General features: G+C 37.4%; 3 protein-coding genes across 3 annotated transcripts; 2 read left to right on the top strand and 1 right to left on the bottom strand.

Moving 5' to 3' along the window:
- Positions 1 to 394: 394 nt before the first annotated feature.
- LOC113314227 (serine carboxypeptidase-like) lies at positions 395 to 4,079 on the top strand. The gene is made up of 9 exons (XM_026563004.1): positions 395 to 789; positions 1,268 to 1,439; positions 1,602 to 1,721; positions 2,241 to 2,384; positions 2,477 to 2,627; positions 2,823 to 2,911; positions 3,047 to 3,305; positions 3,428 to 3,561; positions 3,688 to 4,079. The coding sequence occupies exons 1-9, from the start codon at positions 449 to 451 to the stop codon at positions 3,814 to 3,816; spliced, it is 1,539 nt and encodes a 512-aa protein (XP_026418789.1). The 5' UTR covers positions 395 to 448; the 3' UTR covers positions 3,817 to 4,079.
- A 456-nt stretch (positions 4,080 to 4,535) lies between these two features.
- LOC113314226 (pentatricopeptide repeat-containing protein At2g29760, chloroplastic-like) lies at positions 4,536 to 6,935 on the top strand. The gene has a single exon (XM_026563003.1). The coding sequence runs from the start codon at positions 4,738 to 4,740 to the stop codon at positions 6,886 to 6,888; it is 2,151 nt and encodes a 716-aa protein (XP_026418788.1). The 5' UTR covers positions 4,536 to 4,737; the 3' UTR covers positions 6,889 to 6,935.
- Positions 6,887 to 8,379, bottom strand: LOC113314228. The gene is made up of 6 exons (XM_026563005.1): positions 8,248 to 8,379; positions 8,104 to 8,145; positions 7,906 to 7,988; positions 7,670 to 7,757; positions 7,371 to 7,558; positions 6,887 to 7,275 (listed from the first exon to the last, which is right to left on the bottom strand). Exons 3-6 carry the CDS (start codon positions 7,966 to 7,968, stop codon positions 7,180 to 7,182), a joined length of 435 nt encoding a protein of 144 aa, XP_026418790.1. The 5' UTR covers positions 7,969 to 7,988; positions 8,104 to 8,145; positions 8,248 to 8,379; the 3' UTR covers positions 6,887 to 7,179.
- Between the last annotated feature and the right edge of the window lie 11,794 nt (positions 8,380 to 20,173).

Below are 20,173 nucleotides of genomic sequence, written 5' to 3'. Positions count from 1 at the left end.
TTTGATAATAAAACACATACTAAAATCCCACAAGTCAATATTTTTCTGCTGGTTAGTGGTATTAATACTTGTAAATGCTGATTAAGATGTTATGGCTACTAGCTAATGGTATCGGTGGAATGCTCGTAATGGTTGATTAAGATGTCATGACTGTTAGTTGATGTGGTGAGATGGAAAATAAATTTGCTTCCACATTGCTACCAACAGCATTTTTTTCTTTTTGTTAGATCGATTCGTTTATCGACGTCGGAGCTCATTTTTTGATACGTGGCGCTCAATCACAAATGCAACGTGTAGCATTCGAGTACAACAACCTCAGCCATGTAGGCCTATAGGAAAGAAACACGTGTCTACAACTAACTGAGATATATTCGGTTCATTCGAAGTCTTATAAATATTCTGTCTGCCCCCAACACCAGACTTTCCTCTTCATCTCTCACCTAAAAAAATGGAGAAAAGAATCTCATCACTGCTTAGTCTCTCCTTGTTTCTTCTTCTTCTTATCTCAGCATTGACTTATTGTTCTGCAAAATCAGTTTCTGATTCTGATATTTTAGGGTTACAATCAATTGAAAGAACAACATCACAAGCAGAAAGACTAATCCGTCAACTTAATCTTATACCTAAAGATGCTGAACCTGTTGACGAACAATCTCTAACTGCTGATGTATCTAAGATTGTTGAGAAACGTTTTACTTTTCCAAATTTGATTGACACTAATGGTGTTTCTGTTGGAGATCTTGGTCATCATGCTGGTTACTATAAACTTGAACATTCTCATGCTGCAAGGTATGGTTTATAACCCTAGATTCTGATGAATTTGTATGGATTAGTTTTTTTTATATTATTAAATGGTTAGTTAATGGGGTTCTAAGGGGGTACGGATGGAGTTTAGATTAGGAATGTTGTTAAAAAACTCAAAATGGGTAAGTAGAGATTAAGAAACTGAGATGGGTATATGGGTACTACCACTGTGGAATGAGACTTTGGGTTGTGGGTTTTTACGTGGATATTGGTTTCTATTATATTTGTTGGATGGAAATGTGTCCAAAAAAATAAATAAAATGGTTCAATGGTAGCTGAAGTTTTGAACAATATATTATAATTTTTTTATGATGAAGCTATTGTAATCTACCAATTTTTGGAGTAATTTTATCATGTTTTTGTTTTGTTTTGTATTTTTTTTTTTTTTGGTAAGGGAATAGTTACTATTTCTTTTTTGTTTGCCATTTTTTTAAAAAGAATTTGTCTCATCTGAAAATTGTAGGATGTTCTACTTTTTCTTTGAATCTCGGGGTAACAAGTCGGATGATCCTGTTGTGATATGGTTGACTGGAGGACCAGGATGTAGCAGTGAATTGGCTCTATTTTATGAAAATGGACCCTTTAAGATTGCAGATAACATGTCCCTTGTGATGAATGAATATGGTTGGGACAAGGTAAGATTTTTTCCTGTTTGCTTTTCTAGTCATTATGGCTCGAAAGATAAGAGCGCATCTTGCTTAAGCTGCTTGTATCTGTTCTTCTTGAGCATCTCAGAAATGGCTCGCAGTTTTGAGTTGCTTTATGTGAGAATTGAATTTTATAATGATAACCTGCAGGCATCAAATCTTATTTATGTCGATCAACCCACCGGGACTGGTTTTAGCTATACTTCTGATAAGCGTGATCTTCGTCACGATGAAACGGGTGTTAGTGACGATCTCTATGACTTCTTGCAGGTATGTTGTCCCTTTTTAGTCTGTTGCTGCTATAAGTATTTAGTTTCCAGATTCACATCTAATTCAAAGTATATTTGGATTTTCTCAAGCCACTCATGCTTTATACCGAGTCTTGTACCCCATTGTTATTTAGTCTACTAATATGCTTTAGATTCTGTTTGGTGTATCACTTATATTTGATAACCTTCTTGCTTTAACCACACAACACTTAAGAAGATTGCTTCAAAAAAAACAAAAAAACCCTTAAGAAGACACTTGGCCATTGCAGATCTTGTTTGGATATCTTTTCACTTGCTTTAAGCACCTTTTAATGCCTAAAAGCAATATTCTATCTGTTTTAGAAAATGGCTAGATTAGCTGCAGTAGCATTAACACCTCCATTGCATGTTATGTCTACATGCATTGGTGATACTGATTCTTTTTTCTTCTTGCCCTCAAAGTTCATTTAAGGTTTTAGCCTCTTTTCCTAGAAGTTTGCTATTTAAAACTTGAAACTGAGGTAATTTTCTATGAATCCAGGCTTTTTTCCAGAAGCACCCGCAGTTCGTGAACAATGATTTTTTCATCACTGGAGAATCATATGCTGGGCACTACATACCTGCTTTTGCTGCTCGAGTCCACCAAGGTAACAAGGCTAAAGAAGGGATCCATATAAACTTAAAGGTGATTTTCTTCTCTTCTACCTAATTCGGTGTTTCAATTTGGTCCGTCACTTTGCTTGGATCGGATTTCATCGTTTGCGATGTGTTGAACAGGGATTTGCTATTGGTAATGGACTTACTGATCCTGCCATCCAATACAAGGCATATACAGATTATGCATTAGATATGGGACTAATTGACGAATCTCAGCAGAAGAGCATTAACAAGATCCTTCCAACATGTGAATTGGCAATCAAGCTTTGTGGTAACCTCTTAATCTTGAATTTTCTTTTCATTGTCCAGTAAGTTAGTTGTAAATTATAAACGGACAAAAAAGGGGAAAGAAAAAGTAACTCTATGGCAATTTTCTGTATATAATTTATGGTCTCTTAATTGATTTAGTTGGCTGTTAGCTGCTGTTGAGTCTCTGACGTGGTATCGTATTGTATTTTCTTTTTAGGTACTGACGGTACCCTCGCTTGCCTGGCCTCATATCTTGTTTGCAATACTATATTTAGTAGAATCAAATTGATTGCTGGGAATATAAATGTAAGATATGAATCAATTTCAAGTCTCAATCTTTATCCAATCATGAAGTGTATTAAGCGTTAAAAGAACCACGAGCATGTTCTATTAAGTTCTTATAGTTTTTTATTTTTCTTTTTCTTTTTTACTCTGCCGCAGCATTATGATATCAGAATTCAGTGCAAAGGGCAGTTGTGCTATGACTTCTCAAATATGGACAAGTTTCTAAACCAGAGAAAGGTCAGGGATGCTCTTGGGGTTGGGGACATTGAATTTGTTTCATGCAGCCCTACTGTGTACCAGGGCATGCTGATGGACTGGATGAGGAATCTGGAGGTTGGCATCCCTACTCTACTTGAAGATGGAATCCAACTCCTTGTTTATGCTGGAGAGTACGATCTCATATGCAATTGGCTAGGTAACTATTTAGTTCACTGTATGACTCAATTTTCATTACCTGTGAGCAACCTTGGTCCTCAGGATTGTTGTTTAAGTTTAGCAAATTGTACTTGATCGTCTGGGAATTTGTGTTCTTGTCAGGGAATTCAAGGTGGGTTGAAGCCATGGAGTGGTCTGGCCATCAAGAGTACGTGGCATCCCCAAAAGTTCCATTTGTAGTAGATGGAGCGGAAGCAGGAGTCTTGAAAAGCTATGGTCCTCTCAGTTTCCTCAAGGTCCTTCTTTATCATCTGTCAGAAGCTCGTAGATTTGTTAATTTTATATCTGAAACTTGACCTTTTGCCTATTGAATCGAAGTAAAGCGTCGAACTAACGCTTAGCTGCTTTGAATAACTGAACAGGTCCATAATGCTGGCCACATGGTTCCAATGGATCAACCTAAGGCTGCCTTAGAGATGCTAAATAGATGGACTGGAGGCAAACTTGCTGAAGCTGATGACCAAACAGAAGGCAGTGCTGAAGTCATGTAATGGGTTCTTTTTTCCGTCATTCGTGCTTGGTTTTCTCTGTTATGTTCTCGTCTGTTGTCAATGGTATAGACTGGATACATGGTTTAAAGGTAGTTAGAAACAGACTGTAGATATTCGGTTTCAGACTTGCGTTATTTGTGTAAAAACTTGGGGTTGATTATAATATTCAAAGCAGGTCCTGGTTTACACATGTCGCCTTTTTGAGCCCAATTCTTGTACAGTAGACTGGTTTCTTGCTTATAATATTTGTGCACATCGACCTATAAAGGCTTGTAGTTTTACTATCGTTGCACAGTTGCACTTGGTAATGACTGAAACAAGGTGATGTTTGTGGCCAGTTCTTGGAATATATTTGGCTGTAAATTTTTAAAAGATTTCAGGCTGTATATTTACCTACATTGTAAGATCCCAGATTTACTAGGGCAAAGAAGCAAAAAAGAAAAAAACGTTCCATCATCCTGAGGTTGTTATGGAAGACAATTGGCGTGATGGATCAGAGTCGTTTCCTTATACTGGTTAACTCTCAAATCTTTAGTTGTAGCTTGATGATGTGGCTCTTGGCCCTTTGGTTTTTAGGGTACTCTAGAAACCTGACATCCTTCTGGTAGCCGTTTCGACAAACGGGAGCAAGCTCACATAAATTTCTGCTGGTTCAATGCTCACGGACTAGGATTTAATGGAGGCCGTAGCTTACTCAACTTTGATTATTTTTGGAGGTTACTTATTGGAGTAAAAGGCAAATACTCCAAGTTAAACCATAACATTCAAATTTGAACCAACGGACAAACGAAATTCAGCTCTGTTTCCTGCTGCTGCTTTTTTTCATGTGTTCTTTGCCTAGCTCTTTTATGAAGGAGAAAACACTAACATGGATTCAAGGTAGAAGGCTTCTAATTGAAAACTGATGTAGAGTACAGGTAAATGGGTAACCCTTCACCAGTTTCTCTTCTCGATTCATGCACTGCTATCAAACAAGCACTCCAAACCCATGCTCAGATTATTGTCAATGGCTCTCATAAAGACATTTACCCTCTTAGTAGACTCATTTCCTTCTTTTCGCTCTCGGGTACGCCCATTGGCCTCGATTATTCTCGTTGTCTTTTTAAGCAAATTGATAAACCAAATGTTTTCATTTGGAATACCATGATTCGAGGTCACTCTCGTAGTGAATCCCCTCAAGAGTCTGTCTATTTTTTCAAATCTATGATCGCCCAAGGTTTTGTTTCTCCTAATAACTTCACTTTCCCGTTTTTGATCAACTCTTGTGCGAAGGCATCGAGTATTAAATCAGGGCAAGGGATACATTCATACATAATAAAGACTGGGTTTGAATCAAATCTTTTTATTAAGAATTCTCTGATTGCATTCTACTCGACTGTGGATAAACTAGACTATGCCCGCCAGCTACTTGATGAAAGTTGTAACAGAGATCTTGTTTCATTCAACACAATGATCAATGGGTATGCAAGAGGTGGTCGACCTAATGAAGCTTTGCGTCTTTTTAATGAAATGAGGGGCTCTGGTATTCATCCTGATGAGTACACGATAGTTGCGTTACTTTCTGCTTGCTCGTCGGTGGGTGATCAGAAGATTAGCAAGCAGATTCATTCGCTGGCGTACAAGAACTTGAATTTCAATGAGACTAGTGTTCTATTGAAGACTGCTCTTGTTGATATGTATGCTAAGTGTGGATTGATGGAAATGGCACATTTGGTTTTCAGTAAAATGGGAATGCGTAAAAGCATTGAAGCTTGGAGTGCTATGATATCAGGTTATGTGAGGTCTGGAGAACTTGATATGGCACAGGAACTCTTTAATCAGATGGAAGAAAGAGACTTAGTTTGTTGGACAGCCATGATTAGCGGTTACTGTCAGATGGGGAAGTACAAGGAGGCATTAGAACTTTTCAAAGAAATGGAAAAGTTTGGCATAAAACCAGATAAAGTGACCTTAGCTACTGTAATCTCGGCCTGTGCGAGGTTGGGTGCTTTGGATTTTGGGAAAAAGCTTCATCAACAGTGCATAGAATCAGAGTTCTTTAATTTTAACCCCATAGTCATAACAGCTATCATAGATATGTATGGGAAGTGTGGAAGCATAGAAACTGCAGTCAATATTTTCCAGGAAGTTCCACGGAAATCAAGAACTGTTTTTCTCTTCAATGCCATCATCTCAGGTCTTGCTCAGCATGGCCTTGGAAATACAGCAATAGACATTTTCCTGGAGATGGAGTCGGATGGTTTGAGACCTGATGAGATTACGTTTATAGCAATTTTAAGTGCTTGTAGTCACACAGGTCTAATTGAAGAGGGAACGAAGTTGTTTGACTCAATGCTTATGGTCCATGGTATCACACCAGAAAATGAACATTATTGCTGCATGGTTGATCTGTTTGGAAGAAGTGGGCGTTTGAAGGAGGCTTATGAATTTGTCCAGAAAATGCCGACTGATAACGATCCTATAATATGGAGGTCTTTTATGGGTGCTTGTAGAATTCATGGGAATGTTGAAATGGGTGAGATTGCAGGCAAAAGACTTCTCGAATTAGATCCTGATCATGGAGCCCGTTATGTTCTCTTATTTAACATGTTTAGCAATGCGAATCGATGGGAAGATGCAAGAACAGTGAGGAAGGTTATGGATGAGAGAGGAATCCAGAAGCCACCTGGTTGGAGTTATATTGAACTGAATGGTACACTACACCAATTTGTGGCAAGTGATAAATCACACCCACAAAGGAAAGAGATTGAGCTGACACTGGAGAAGGTAACCAAGAGATTAAAATCGGCTGGGTATGTCCCAGATACAGCCCGTGTTTTGTTCGATATAGATGATGAAGAAAAAGAAACTGTCATTTCTTATCACAGTGAAAAACTGGCTTTGGCATTTGGGTTGATCAATTTGGGTCCTGAAGCCACTATTCGGATAGTGAAGAATCTTAGAATATGTGGGGATTGTCACGCTGCATTTAAGATTTTCTCCGACGTTTATTGTAGAGAAATTATCGTGAGGGATACAATCAGATTTCATCATTTTACAAATGGGATTTGCTCCTGTAAAGATTATTGGTGAGAGGAACCATAAAGTAATATTTGACCTTTCAGCTTAATGCATCACTGTACGTTTATGAACAGATCTCCAAATATGATGTTTGGATATTTATCTAGCTGACAAATGTAATCCTGGCGACTGCAGTAGGAGGGGAATAGTTGGAATACATGTCTTAAATGTCTGCAGCAAATTGTCAGCATGTAATTTTATTATTGGGAGTGTTTGCCATTCTAACTTTTCTTTAGCTATAGTTGGCAACCTTGTTTCAGAAGTCAGAACAAAATCTTGCATCTCCATTGCCAACTTCGACTGTCAAAATTCAGGTACTGAACAAAGGTATGCATTGGATGTCTTTACCCTTTCTAACTGAATCTGCCTATGTTGAGTCTGATTGTTGTGCAATCTGCATTGAAGGAAACAAAGAAGTTTGTTACAGAGGTCATTAACACTTTGACAGGCAGCAATAGCATTATGGAGATTGAAGTAAGAGCTTAGTAGCTTACCATCATTTCATGGTCCCCGATAACCTCTTCAACCACCTCTTGTAACAGCTTATCTGCACTGTTAGGAACAAGAGCAGCAAATACCACAGGTTCCAGTCCTGCGTTCAACAGTTTTCTTCGGGTAATCTTGTACAGTTTTGTAATGGAAGCATACCAGCAGTTATCAATTATACTTAAGTTATATCTTTCTGTTCACCATGTTATGGCAGAATGAATTTCAGTTTCAGATAGCTTATCTTTATGAATGCTGATATGTAGACTAGATATATATTTGCTAATGATTAGGGAAGTTTGCATACCAATTTCTGGAAATTCTTCTATAAGCATCATCATTTCCTCCCCAGTTAGACCAGATAAGAAACAAACACGTGGAACTGATTTTGCTATCTGCGATAGAATTGGGATCGTAACTACATGAAGATTACTGAATCCTGATGTTGAACTGCTGTTTTGAAATGCTTTGTTTTAATAGGATATGTTAAACATTACTGAAGTACTATCTTGATTCATAAGTGTAAAAGGTGAAACCGTTAACCTGTACTTCTTCCAAATTGGGTTGCTCTGTGTTGATTGCTTCCCATAATGATCGAGTAATCATATCCTCAGTACAATGAAAACCTATTATAACAGAAAATTTTAGATCACTAGCAAAACCCATTCTGGATATACTAGGTAGGTACCTGGAAAGAGTTTGATGGTGATAATTCCAGGTAGAGTGAAATTTGTTATTAACCTTCAGGAATTCTCCACCTATCGCTTTCAGAAACTGTTGGATCTGTCAAAAATTAACGACAGTGTTTCGTGTAACTTAAGTTATCGGAAGACCTGGAGTAATATTGTATACTATCAAGTGTAGCAGCACAAATTTAGACATTACCAGCCCTGTTTCCTCGGCTGCGAATCCCAGCAACAACAGAGCCCACAACAAGAACGCAATTATTTGAAGCTTTATGCGCATTGGAAACCTCACATTGAAGTAAGCACTTACTGGGGGACCGTATTGAAGATCTTCAGCATTCAAAGGTACAAATTTTGAATCATCATGTAACTCACCAGGAATTTCTGTGGCATTGTACCATCAAAACAAGATATCAATAAGTACAAATGGAAGGAAATTCGCTTACTGTTTTTGAGCATAATTCCCTTCTAAGACAGTTCTAGCTTCTCACTGCTGCATTATTGACTTGTGAGCATGGAATCCATAGGTTAGCTAAGACAAACCCAATTTTAAAAATCTTAAAGCAGTACAAAGTAACAGAGAAAAATTAGATTTCAGTTGAAATTACTACCTTCAGGTGATGCCCGGGAGATGTGTTTGAAGGTCAAGTTATGAGAATTTACTGGTAAAGAAAATGTGGATATTTGAGATATTTTTGCAGAACCAGAGATGTCGAGAACTGTCGACTTAAAATATCTGCGGAATTTTATGCTACGATTAGTTGTAGAGAATTGTAAACAAGAGTTGTTGGATTTCATGGATCAAGAGAGGAGTGAGAGAGAGATTTAAACAAAACTCACATAAAGATTACATTGCTAAGACACTCTACACTTTTCGTTAATCAAAATTAGCCTTAAATAGGCTTTTACATGCACTGAAACACTAACCCACATACTAACTGTTCCACTAACATTTAGCTCCTAAATTGTAGCCTTGTAACAATTCAACAAACACTAAAACACGTTTAAGTCTCCCTAATTAATAGGAGATAACATTTACTAACTCTAAACATAACACATGTTTTTTAACCGTGTTTGGATTATAAATCCCAATATTCTATACTGCAATTTGTAGAACTGAAGCCATTACTAAGTTTTAGCAAGTTTATAAAAGTTCAACAAACTTTATCCTCAAACTGAATGGTGAAAGTTTGTCTTTACGTGGGACCCATTACCATATAATGTAGCCCAAGGATTTTGAGGGCAAGTCCTATGGAGTTGGCAAATCAGAGGCTATTATAGACTTGCCAGATTCGCGAACTCACTTCTCAACGGAAAATGCTAAACATGGGGCAAAAGCAAAGGCAAAAAAGATGGTCCAGATATACGACCGGAAAAAAGGGAGAGGATAAGCGACGTGGCGCCCATCCGTGGCTGCACACAAAAGCACCCCCTGCTAATCTATGTCCCAGGGCCTGCAAAATTAATTTCATATTGAAGACGAAGAGTGTTGAATTATTCGGAGTTGGTAAATGAACAATCATCTGAGAAAACCTTAACAAACTTCTACTAATATATAGTGAATTGAAAGACAGTTATTTTCAATTATAATTGGTTGAGTGCGTCTTTTGTATTAACTGAGTGCCTTTAGTGTTTTACATCCGGACAATAGTGTGTCTGTATCCGAGTCTTTGTATGTACTTAAAGAGATTTCTCTCTTCTGTTGTTGTTAATGAGAATTTTTTTCCTTTCTTCATCAATCCCTCTATGCTACCAGAGCCATATGGATCTTCAACTCTAAAATTTTCCTGATCTAAATTTCTTGATCTTTGATCTCTTTCTGAAAATTCTTTAACAGTCTCTCATTTTTCAGCTTTTTCATCATCTTCCTCTATGGTTATAATGGAAAATCCAACTTCTAATTCAATCTCTAGGGTTCATGTTCATCAATTAACTAGTGTTGTTCATCTTAAACTCTAATGTTAGAGCATTGCTCGGTCGAACTCGCATGCGTTGCTATCTCAAGCATGTTTGTCAATGTTAGTGATCAAAACTATAAGTCTTGATTTCTAGCCTAAATAGCTAAAGGTCTCGGACTAGGATAGAAAGTGTAGTTGAGCTCGAGAACTCCATGGCAATCATCATACAAGACGAAGGACTACTCAAGGAACTGGTGGATCTTCATCGACTAAAAGGTATGTGGAGACTTGAACTTGTCTGTCACTCAAAAGTCTATCTATTATATCTCATACTCTTGAGACAAAAGTCGTTTTGATATATAGACTTTCATTATGCACATTTGCTATTTCAAGCCGAGTTTATCTCGCATATCTATTTCTCGAAATATGTGTTGGTAAGCTTTCGTTTTAGCCGAATTCATCTTTACCTAGTGACGAAAGTCATGTTATGTTTCAATCACTTTGAAAATTGCTCTGACGAAAAATGGTCTGTGAATAACGGCTATATCCGTCCTCTGAGAATGTTTCAATGATTGAAATGAAAGTTTAGATTACATGACCATTGGTAGGATATAAGCATTGTTGTGGAAACACATATATGTATAAGTCCTTATTCCTTGAACCAAAGTTTGCGAACTTTGTTGATCAATAGAAATGGAAGTGGCGTGAGCCAAGTTCGCGAACTGGTGGAAGTTCTCGACCCGAGAATTTCTGCTCGAGTTTGTGAACTCCTTCCATGAGCTTAAGTCCGCAAACCTAGTCCGCGAACTTGAGCAGGTTATATCCAAAATCGGTTGTTCTTGAACTCATGTTTATTTAAACTAAAGAATGCTTTTGCAAACCGTGGCTATAAAGTTCATGAACCGATTCGAGTGAATCAAACCGTTTTTGCTTCGATTGTGTCTTGTGTAGTTACATAATATCTAAGCAATTGAACAACTCTCTAACTAGTTCATTTGAGTCATTTGAACTAGTTATGGTGAAGAAGAATATGGTTGATATGAAAGTAATCATATGGCTAACCATTTGGTTGACTTGTTGAACCAACAAATATTAATGTTTGGGTACGGTTCATGAACCCAAAATTGGACATTTCATTTGTGTGTGACAAGCTAAGTTTTCAATCTAACGGTTGAGAAATATTAGCTTGAACCTAATCAGGTTTTCATCTAACGGTGAATATTGAATGCTTTGTTATTAAGCTAACATTGATTGCAAACCCTGATTTGAAAGTGTATATAAGGGAGAACTCTAGCAACTGGGAAACCTAATCCCCACACATTCTGTGTGATACTAGTTGTGCTAAGCTAGAGTCGATTCTCCTTTAACCTTTGGTTTCTTCTTCTAAACCAGGTTAACGACTTAAAGACTTCATTGGGATTGTGAAGCCAGACCGATACTACTTTTCGTGTAGTTGTGTGATCTAATCTTGCATCTTCTAGCGTTACGAGTACGATTGTAATAATTGGCTCGAGATTTTATATCTCCGATAGGCGAGATAAAGAGGTAATCACACACAAACTTCGTTTCATCGTTTTTGATTCCACAATATCTTTTTTCGCTGCGTCGATTAAGATTATTGTGAGGTGATTGATAATACTAAGATGTTCTTCGGGAATATAAGTCTTGTATTATTGATTGGTTCATGTTCACCTTGATTTATCAAAAGACGGAACAAGACTCATATGTATATTCGTGGGAGACGGATTTATCTATTATCGTAGACTTTTCTGTGTGATACAGATTTGTTTATTAAAGTCTTCTACTTTGGGTCGTAGCAACTCTTAGTTATGGGTGAGATCAGCTAAGGGAATCAAGTGCGAAGTATCCTGCTGGGATCAGAGGCGTAGGAGCATAACTATACCTTGGATCAGTGTGAGATTGATTGGGGTTCAACTACAGTCCAGACCGAAGTTAGTTTGGAGTAGGCTAGTGTTTGTAGCGGCTTAATACAATGTGTGTTCAATCTGGATTAGGTCCCGGGGTTTTTCTGTATTTGCGGTTTCCTCGTTAACAAATTTTTTGGTGTCTGTGTTATTTCAATTTCCGCATTATATTTTTTTATCTTTATAATTGAAATAATACAGGTGTGTGTTAGATCATCAATTAGAGTAATCCAACCTTTGGGTGTTGATTGTTATTGATTGATCCTCAGATATTGGTCTTTGGTACCATCCGAGTTATTCCTTGTATTTGATTAGAACTCGCAGTTCCTGCTTGAGTAAAACAAATCAAGAGAGAGATATAAACTCGTTGATATACTTTTAATTGATTGAGTCTTGTTGATTCTCTTAAAAGTATATTCGAGTTTGTCCATACAGATTGCTAAGCGAAATATTGGGTGGTGTTGTTAGACCCCCGCTTTTTCATCTAAGATGATAATTTTCTCACATGGAAATCACTAATGATTCATGTTATTCGAAAATTCAGAATTATGAAGTATCTTGATGGATCTTGTCCATGTCCTGCTCAATTTACCTCTCCAAAAAACGAACTCAATGGAATAGAAAATCCTTTGTATTTAGACTGGATTGATGAAGATTCTACTATTCTTCTCTGGATTAACTCTACAATCTCTGATTATGTGATTCCTTACTCCACAGGATCTTCTACCTCATATGATTTGTGAAAAAGTATTGAAGACATATTTGCAAGATCATCGTCAACACATTCGATTCAATTACGAACAAAACTTATGTCTCTTAAACAAGGTGACAAAACAATTTCTTCCCTTCTTAATGAGATTAAAACAATCTCTGATCAGCTTGCTGCAACCGGATCTAAGGTAATGGATGATGAACTTGTTGTTGTCACTTTATCTGCTTTAAATTCAGATTACAATGCATTTACTACTTCCATCCGAATTAGAAATACTCCTGTATCTAGTGTTGAACTTCATAATTTGTTGATTAGTGAAGAAATGATAGTATCTGAAAGAAACAAGTTCTTAGTTGTCGAATCAAGCAATAGAGATTTTACAGCTTCTTACAGACCACCAGATAGAGGTGGTGGTCGTGGTCATAATTTCTTTCATAGAGGTGGTGGTAGTGGCCGTACTCACCATAATTTTTCCTTTGGTAAAGTTTCTGGATCTGGTATTCTTCCAACTCCTTCTCCATCTACAACACCAACTTATCCTTCTGCAATACCACCTTCTTCTGATCTTTAATATGGAGATAGACCTATATGTGAAATCTGTAGAAAATATGGTCATGATACTAGTGAATGTTGGAATCGCATGAATTTTGCATATCAAGGTCGTCAGCCTCCAAGAAACATACATGCCATGCTTGCTGCAGCTAATATATTTGGTGAAAACCCTTGGTACATGGATTCTGGTGCTAATAATCATTTGACATCTGATGTTGGTAATCTTGAAGATTCTACATCTTATTCTGGTTCTGATGTTATTGGTACAATAAATGGTGCATGTATGTCAATTAAGCATTGTGGGAAATCTAAAATTTCTGTTCCTAATCATATTGTTTACCTAAGTCAAATTCTTCATGTTCCACAAGCTTCACAAAATCTTATTTCAGTTAAAAAATTTGCTAGCCTATTCTGATTTATGTATTAAGGATCTTCACACAGGGAAGATTCTTTTTCAGGGGCCCAGTGAAAATGGTCTATATCCTATCTTCAACTACAAATCACCAATTTCACATTTACCTACAACAATGTCTTGTGTTCAAGCTTCATCTTTAGTGTGGCATAGAAGACTTGCACATCCATCTTTTCAGTCCTTTAATAGAGTCTGTAAAACAATAAAGCTTGAAAATATTGTGCCAAAGCCTGTTATATGTGTTCATTGTCAATTAGGTAGAAGCCATAAACTACCTTTTTCCATTTCTACTAATTTTTCCATTGCACCTTTACAATTGCTACATCTTGATGTATGGGGCCCTGCTCTTGTTACTTCTTTGTAATGTCACAAATATTATGCCAATATCATTGATGACTATTCTAAATTTTGTTGGGTTTTTCCTCTTACACACAAGTCCGACTTTAAAACAATATTTCTGCAGTTCAAATCCTCAGTAGAGAATCTTTTTTCTTGCTTGATCAAATGCATAAGAACTGATGGAGGGGGTGAGTTTGTAAATCACGAGCTTAATAAATTTCTTTCTACTCATGATATCAATTATGAAATAACTTGTCCTAACACACTTTAGCAGAATGGTGTTGCTGAGTCAAAACACAGACACCTTCTTGATATTACTAGGACCTTTTTACTTCAATCCTCTCTTCCCCTTTCATTCTGGTTTGAAGCTCTATCCACTGCCAATTATACCATAAACAGACTACCTACCAGATCACTTTCTCACTTATCTCCTTTTGAAGTGCTATTTCATAAAACTCCAGATTACTTTTTCTTAAAAGTTTTGGATGTCTTTGTTTTCCAGGGCTTAAACCATATTCTACTTCTAAATTAGCACATAGAAGTGAACAATGCATTTTCATTGGTTATAGAAAACAACAAAAGGGGTATAGGTGCTTCAATCCTGTCACAAGTAAAATTTATGTGTCTAGACATGTCAATTTCTTTGAATCCAATTTTCCATACACTACTCTTACTACATCCACTTCATTTTTTTCCATTTCCGACCTTGACATGTCTATAGCTAAGCTAGACACTATCATAACATGTGCTCCATCATCTTTTCTTCCATCTACTCCAATTTCATCTACTCATTCCATTATTACCAATATTTCTCATGCGGTTACTACTCCCTCACATCCTCATATCACTGTAACTGCACTCTCAACTGACCACAATACTCATCAGATGCTTAATAGATCTAAACATGCCATTTTCAAACCCAAATCTTTACTTTCTACTAGACATCATGTTCCCACTGCTTATCTGGCTGAGACTGTATCCATTACACCAACTTGTTATTCTCAAGCTGCTAAAATACCAGTTTGATTAAATACAATGCATGTTGAGAACAAATCTCTTAAAGATGCAGGTACTTGGTCATTAGTTCCTCCCGATCCTTCCCAAAATTTGGTCGGATGCAAATCAGTTTTTAAGACTAAATATAATGCAGATGGTACACTTGAAAGACACAAAGCAAGGCTAGTTGCTAAGGGGTTTCTTCAGCTTGAAGGTCTTGATTATACTGATACCTTCAACCCTGTTGTGAAACCAGTTACAATCAGATTAGTCTTATCCATTGCAGTAAATTTTGAGTGGAAAATTACTCAGTTATACATAATTAATGCATTTCTGCATGGTTTTCAGATTATGTATATGGTCTTAAACAAGCAGGGCTGAAGGTATCAGTATAATCAAGACCTTCAATTATGTGTATGTTTTTCACTGCCTGTGGTTTTCAGATTGACACAACCACATGGTTTTCAAGATGCTGAGCATCCCAACTATGTCTGCAAACTTCACAAGTCACTATATGGTCTTAAACAAGCACCAAGGGCTTGGTATGAGAAACCGGTTGATGTTTTAGTGGGTCTTGACTTCATTCCTTCACCAGCTGACTCCAGTCTTTTTGTGCAGAAAATTGGTTCTAAACTTACCTATGTTCTGGTTTATGCAGATGATATTATCATCACAGGCAGTGACACTAATCACTGTGCTTCCTTGATATCTCATTTTGGTACTCGTTTTTAAGTCAAGGATCTAGGTGATTTACATTATTTTCTTGGTCTTGAAGTGCACAGAAGTTCCAAGGGACTGTTTCTTTGTCATACCAGAATACCGTTGCCACGGTGGGGAGGGCCGACCGAAAAAAATGAAACACCATTGTCATAGGCAACAAAAGTGATACTTAAAACACTTTGTACCGTACATCAACATATTTGAATGCAAAATCATTAATCCAAAACCCGTTTTACCATCAGGACGGTATTAATCAATAACTAATTTATAAAATGAATCCAAATAAGACTATTTATTTAAATGAGAAATAATTCAAATGAGACTTTTTTTTGAAGCATGGAAATATTATTAAAATTATGCGGCAACTATACGAGGGTAGGTGATACCCAAGGAGTCATCCATTACAATTTGATTAATGCATGGTGGGATTGTATGGTCCAAAAATAAAGTTGTAAGGTTCTCCAGTTGGCTGTTGTGTGCCGCCAGATTGGCCAATCCATCCGCTGCCTGATTGCCTTCCATGTAGTTGTGTTTGACGATGCATTGGGGGATCTGTCTCATGATTTGTTTGGTTTCAGAGATCATTCCTGAGATATACTAAGGCGGATCGGCATCTGAGGTTAGGAATCGATGCAAGTTTTCCGAGTCGGTTTCAAATTCAACCTTAGGCCAGCTTCGTTCTTTTGCCGTCCTGGTCGCTATCAGCATTGCCCATGATTCAGCTGTGAGGGCGGTGGTGATTCCTAGTGGTTGTGCTACGGCAACTAGGGTGTTAGCAGAAGCATCCCTACAAATGAAACCTTCTCCAGCTATTCCTGAGTGTCCTCGCGCTGCTCCGTCAGTGTTGATCTTGATCAAATCTAGAATAAGTTTGACCCAGCCTATGTAGATTGGTGTAGTCGTTTGTGTTCCATTTCTTGGGTTTGCAAGAGCTGGGATTCCAGGTAGCACGGGAGGGAGGTTCTCATGTGCCCGAGAGAATTCTTGTTGCAGGCTGATGGCCATCTGGGTAATGTTATCTGGATTTGGTTGCCTTTGTCGATAAATGTAGTCATTCCTAGCTATCCATAAGGACCAGAAAAGAAAACAGAAGGTTGTTTTGACAGAATGATGAGTTTTCAGTTGTAGAATTTGGGTGATAGTCATCTGAGGATTTGGAAAATTAGGAAGATGTTGGGTTGTGGTTGAATGAGTATGGAGTCTCGTGAGGAGAATGTTCTATGAGGCCACTGCCACTTGACAATGGAGGAGAATATGACCAATAAATTCTGGATCAGAGTTGCATTGTGGACAAATGAGACTAGTTATCTAAATGGGTGTTTTTCATATTTCGGAGTAACGTAAATGGTTCAACAATCTAAAATGGCTACACGACATTTGTATTCATTCTACATATGCAAATTCAAAGTTCAACCAACCTTAGATTCATCTCGATCCAGAAAAAAGAAAAAGAAAAAAAAATCAACCTAAAATTCCTAAGCAGCTAGTCATGAAACCAAATCATAATTCATTATTATTTTACTTATGATTTTTACTTTTTCTTTAACTATTAACAAGAGCTTCTAACATCAAAATTCCGTAATAATTTTGGCAAAAGTAGACAGCAAATTAAAACAAATAAATAAATAAGTGAATACACGCATGTGCTGACACGTAATTAGCCTAACTCTTCATTAAGAGAAACACATGTTAGATACATGATCACTCCTAAAAGTCTTCGGTCTTTATGTTTCTGTCTAGCATTTCATCTCACTGTCGCCGCAATGGCGCCACCACTACAACCTGTCAACCTTATTCGTTCATCTCTCTCAGCTTTGATCAATCAGTAAAGGTAAAAGTGTTTTTTTTTTTTTGCTTTGATTGATGCCCTAATTCGGGTCCTTGGATTTCTTTAAATATGTACACACAGTTTCGATTATTTTAATTATTAGATGATATCAATTCGTGATTGAGGTGTAGTAATAATGAGAATGAAATTCGTACGGTATACATCTCAATTTTGGTTTGAATTTATCTCACAGACATTGACGAAGGTGGTGTTGGTGATTGGGAAGAAAGTTGTTTGGTGAAGTACTGGTTAAAATCAACAACTTTTAAATTTAACATAAAAGATAGCGGTGATGGTGGATATAACAATGAGATGGGGCTAGGACGGTGGTAATGTTTGAACGTCTTTCTGATGGTGGTGATGGTATTGATGTTTCTACTGGTGCTAGCGGCAGCGCTGATGGCATGGAGGTTGTGGTGGTCGTAAACTCAAATTCTGATCGTGAAATAAGAATTTGATGAGTCCCCAATTCCAGTCGGGCAGTAAGTTCGTAAGTTCAAAATCAGAGTTGTCTCTCCTTGTAAACTCAACTTTAGGCTTTTATTATGGTGGTTTTTGGTGGTTGTTACGGTGGTGATGTTGGTGGTGAGTAAATAAATAACGGTGGAGGTGATGGGGTTCGAAGCGGCGGTGGTAACGGCTCTGTTCTGGCGCTGCTGGTGGTGGAGGAGCTATCGGTGATGTCTTCTCTAAACTGAAGAAGAAACTGAGAAACAAAAGAGATGAAGAAGGAGGGCTATTTTCGTCAAGTGACGAAAAAACCCGGAAGGAAATCAAAATCTTTTTTTGAAATTGAAATTTTATGTTAGGTTTCAATAGAAAAAAAAAGTGGTCATAAAAGGGTTTCCCTTCTTACGGGCGCTCCGGTCGGCCGGCCCAACTAAATATGCAGTGGATCTTCAAGACAAATCTTCTTATGATTAAGCCTCGTAATACACCATGTTCTGACAACTTCAAATTATCTGCTTCATATGGTGAGTTACTAGCTAATCCTACTGAATACAGATCCAGTGGGTTCTCTCTAGTATCTCATATGGACAAGACCTGGACTTTCCTATGTTGTAAATCAGATTTATCAGCATATGCAAGCACCAACAACTACACATCTTACAACTGCTAAAAGAGTTTTGAGATACATTAAAGAAACTCTTGGTTATAGTCTTCTTTTTTCTAAGAGTTTTACTGCTCTCAAGGGATATATAGATGCTGACTGGGCTGGTAATCCAGATGATAAAAGATCAACCGGTGGATATTGCATCTTTTCTGGATCCAATCATGTTTCCTGGTCCTCCAAGAAACAACCAACTGAAAAAGCGGGGGTCTAACAACCACACCAATATTTCGCTTAGCAATATGTATGGACAACTCCAATATAATTCCAAGAGAATCAACTAGACAGTCAGACTCAATCAATGAAAATATATCCAAGAGTTTGTATCTCGATTTCTCAATTCAATCCGCAATCAAACAAATAGGAATTTGCGAGCCCGATTGAATAAGAGAAATAACTTGGACGGTATCACAAACCAATATCCAAGTGTCAATCAATTCAATCAACAACCCAAAGGTCAGATTCAAGAACTGATTGAACTTAACGCACAACCTGTGATATTTCTATTATATAACAAAATATAATGCGGAAAAGAAATAACACGGACACCAGAAGTTTTGTTAACGAGGAAACAAAAAATGCAAAAAAAATCAGGGACCTAGTCCAGATTTGAACACCACACTGTATTAAGCCGCTACAGACACTAGCCTACTCCAAGTTAACTTCGGACTGGAATGTAGTTCAATCTCACACTGATCAAGGTACAATCGCGTTCCTTACGCCTCTAGAACCACGTCGGATTGTGCGCACTTGATTTCCTTAGCTGATCTCACCCACAACTAAGAGTTGTTACGACCCAAAGTCGAAGACTTGATAAACCAATATGTCTCACACAGAAAAGTCTATAGAATAGATAAATCTGTCTCCCACAAACAAACCTATGAGTTTTGTTCCATCTTTTGATAAATCAAGGTGAACAGGAACCAATTGATATACCAAACTTATATTCCCGAAGAACATCCTAGAAATATTAATCACCACACAATAATCTTAATCGTATGGTAGAGAAACAAGATATTGTGGAATCACAAACGATGAGACGAAGATGTTTGCGACTACTTTTTATCTTGCCTATCAGAGAATCAATCTCTAGCAAATCTTATAGAAGATAGTACTCAATACGATAGAACAGGGCAAGATCAGAACACGCAACTACATAGAAAATAGTTGGGTCTGGCTTCACAATCCCAATGAAGTCTTCAAGTCGTTAACCTACAGGGCTTCGTGAAAAACCTAAGGTTAAAGGAGAATCGACTCTAGTCGCAACTAGTATCGCACAGGAGTTGTGGGGATTAGGTTTCCTAGTTGCTAGAGTTCTCCTTTATATAGTCTTCAAAATCAGGGTATGCAACCAATGCTACCTTGGTAAAAAAACATTCAATATTCACCGTTAGATGAAAACCTGATTAGACTCAAGCTAATATCTTTCAACTGTTAGATCGAACTTTGCTTGTTATACACAAATGAAAAGTGACTTCATTTAATATGAGTAACCGAACCTAAACATGTACACCTTGTTGGCTCAACAATAGTTAACCGAAGTTAGGCATATGAACACTTTCATATCAACCGTATTCATCTTAACCACAACTAGTTCAAATGACTCAAATGAAACTAGTTATATAGTTGTTT

The sequence above is a fragment of the Papaver somniferum genome, chromosome 9, assembly GCF_003573695.1.
Source record: "Papaver somniferum cultivar HN1 chromosome 9, ASM357369v1, whole genome shotgun sequence".
NCBI lineage: Eukaryota > Viridiplantae > Streptophyta > Magnoliopsida > Ranunculales > Papaveraceae > Papaver > Papaver somniferum.
Note: the sequence above shows the minus strand (reverse complement) of the source record. Positions and strands in the feature narration are given on the sequence as shown.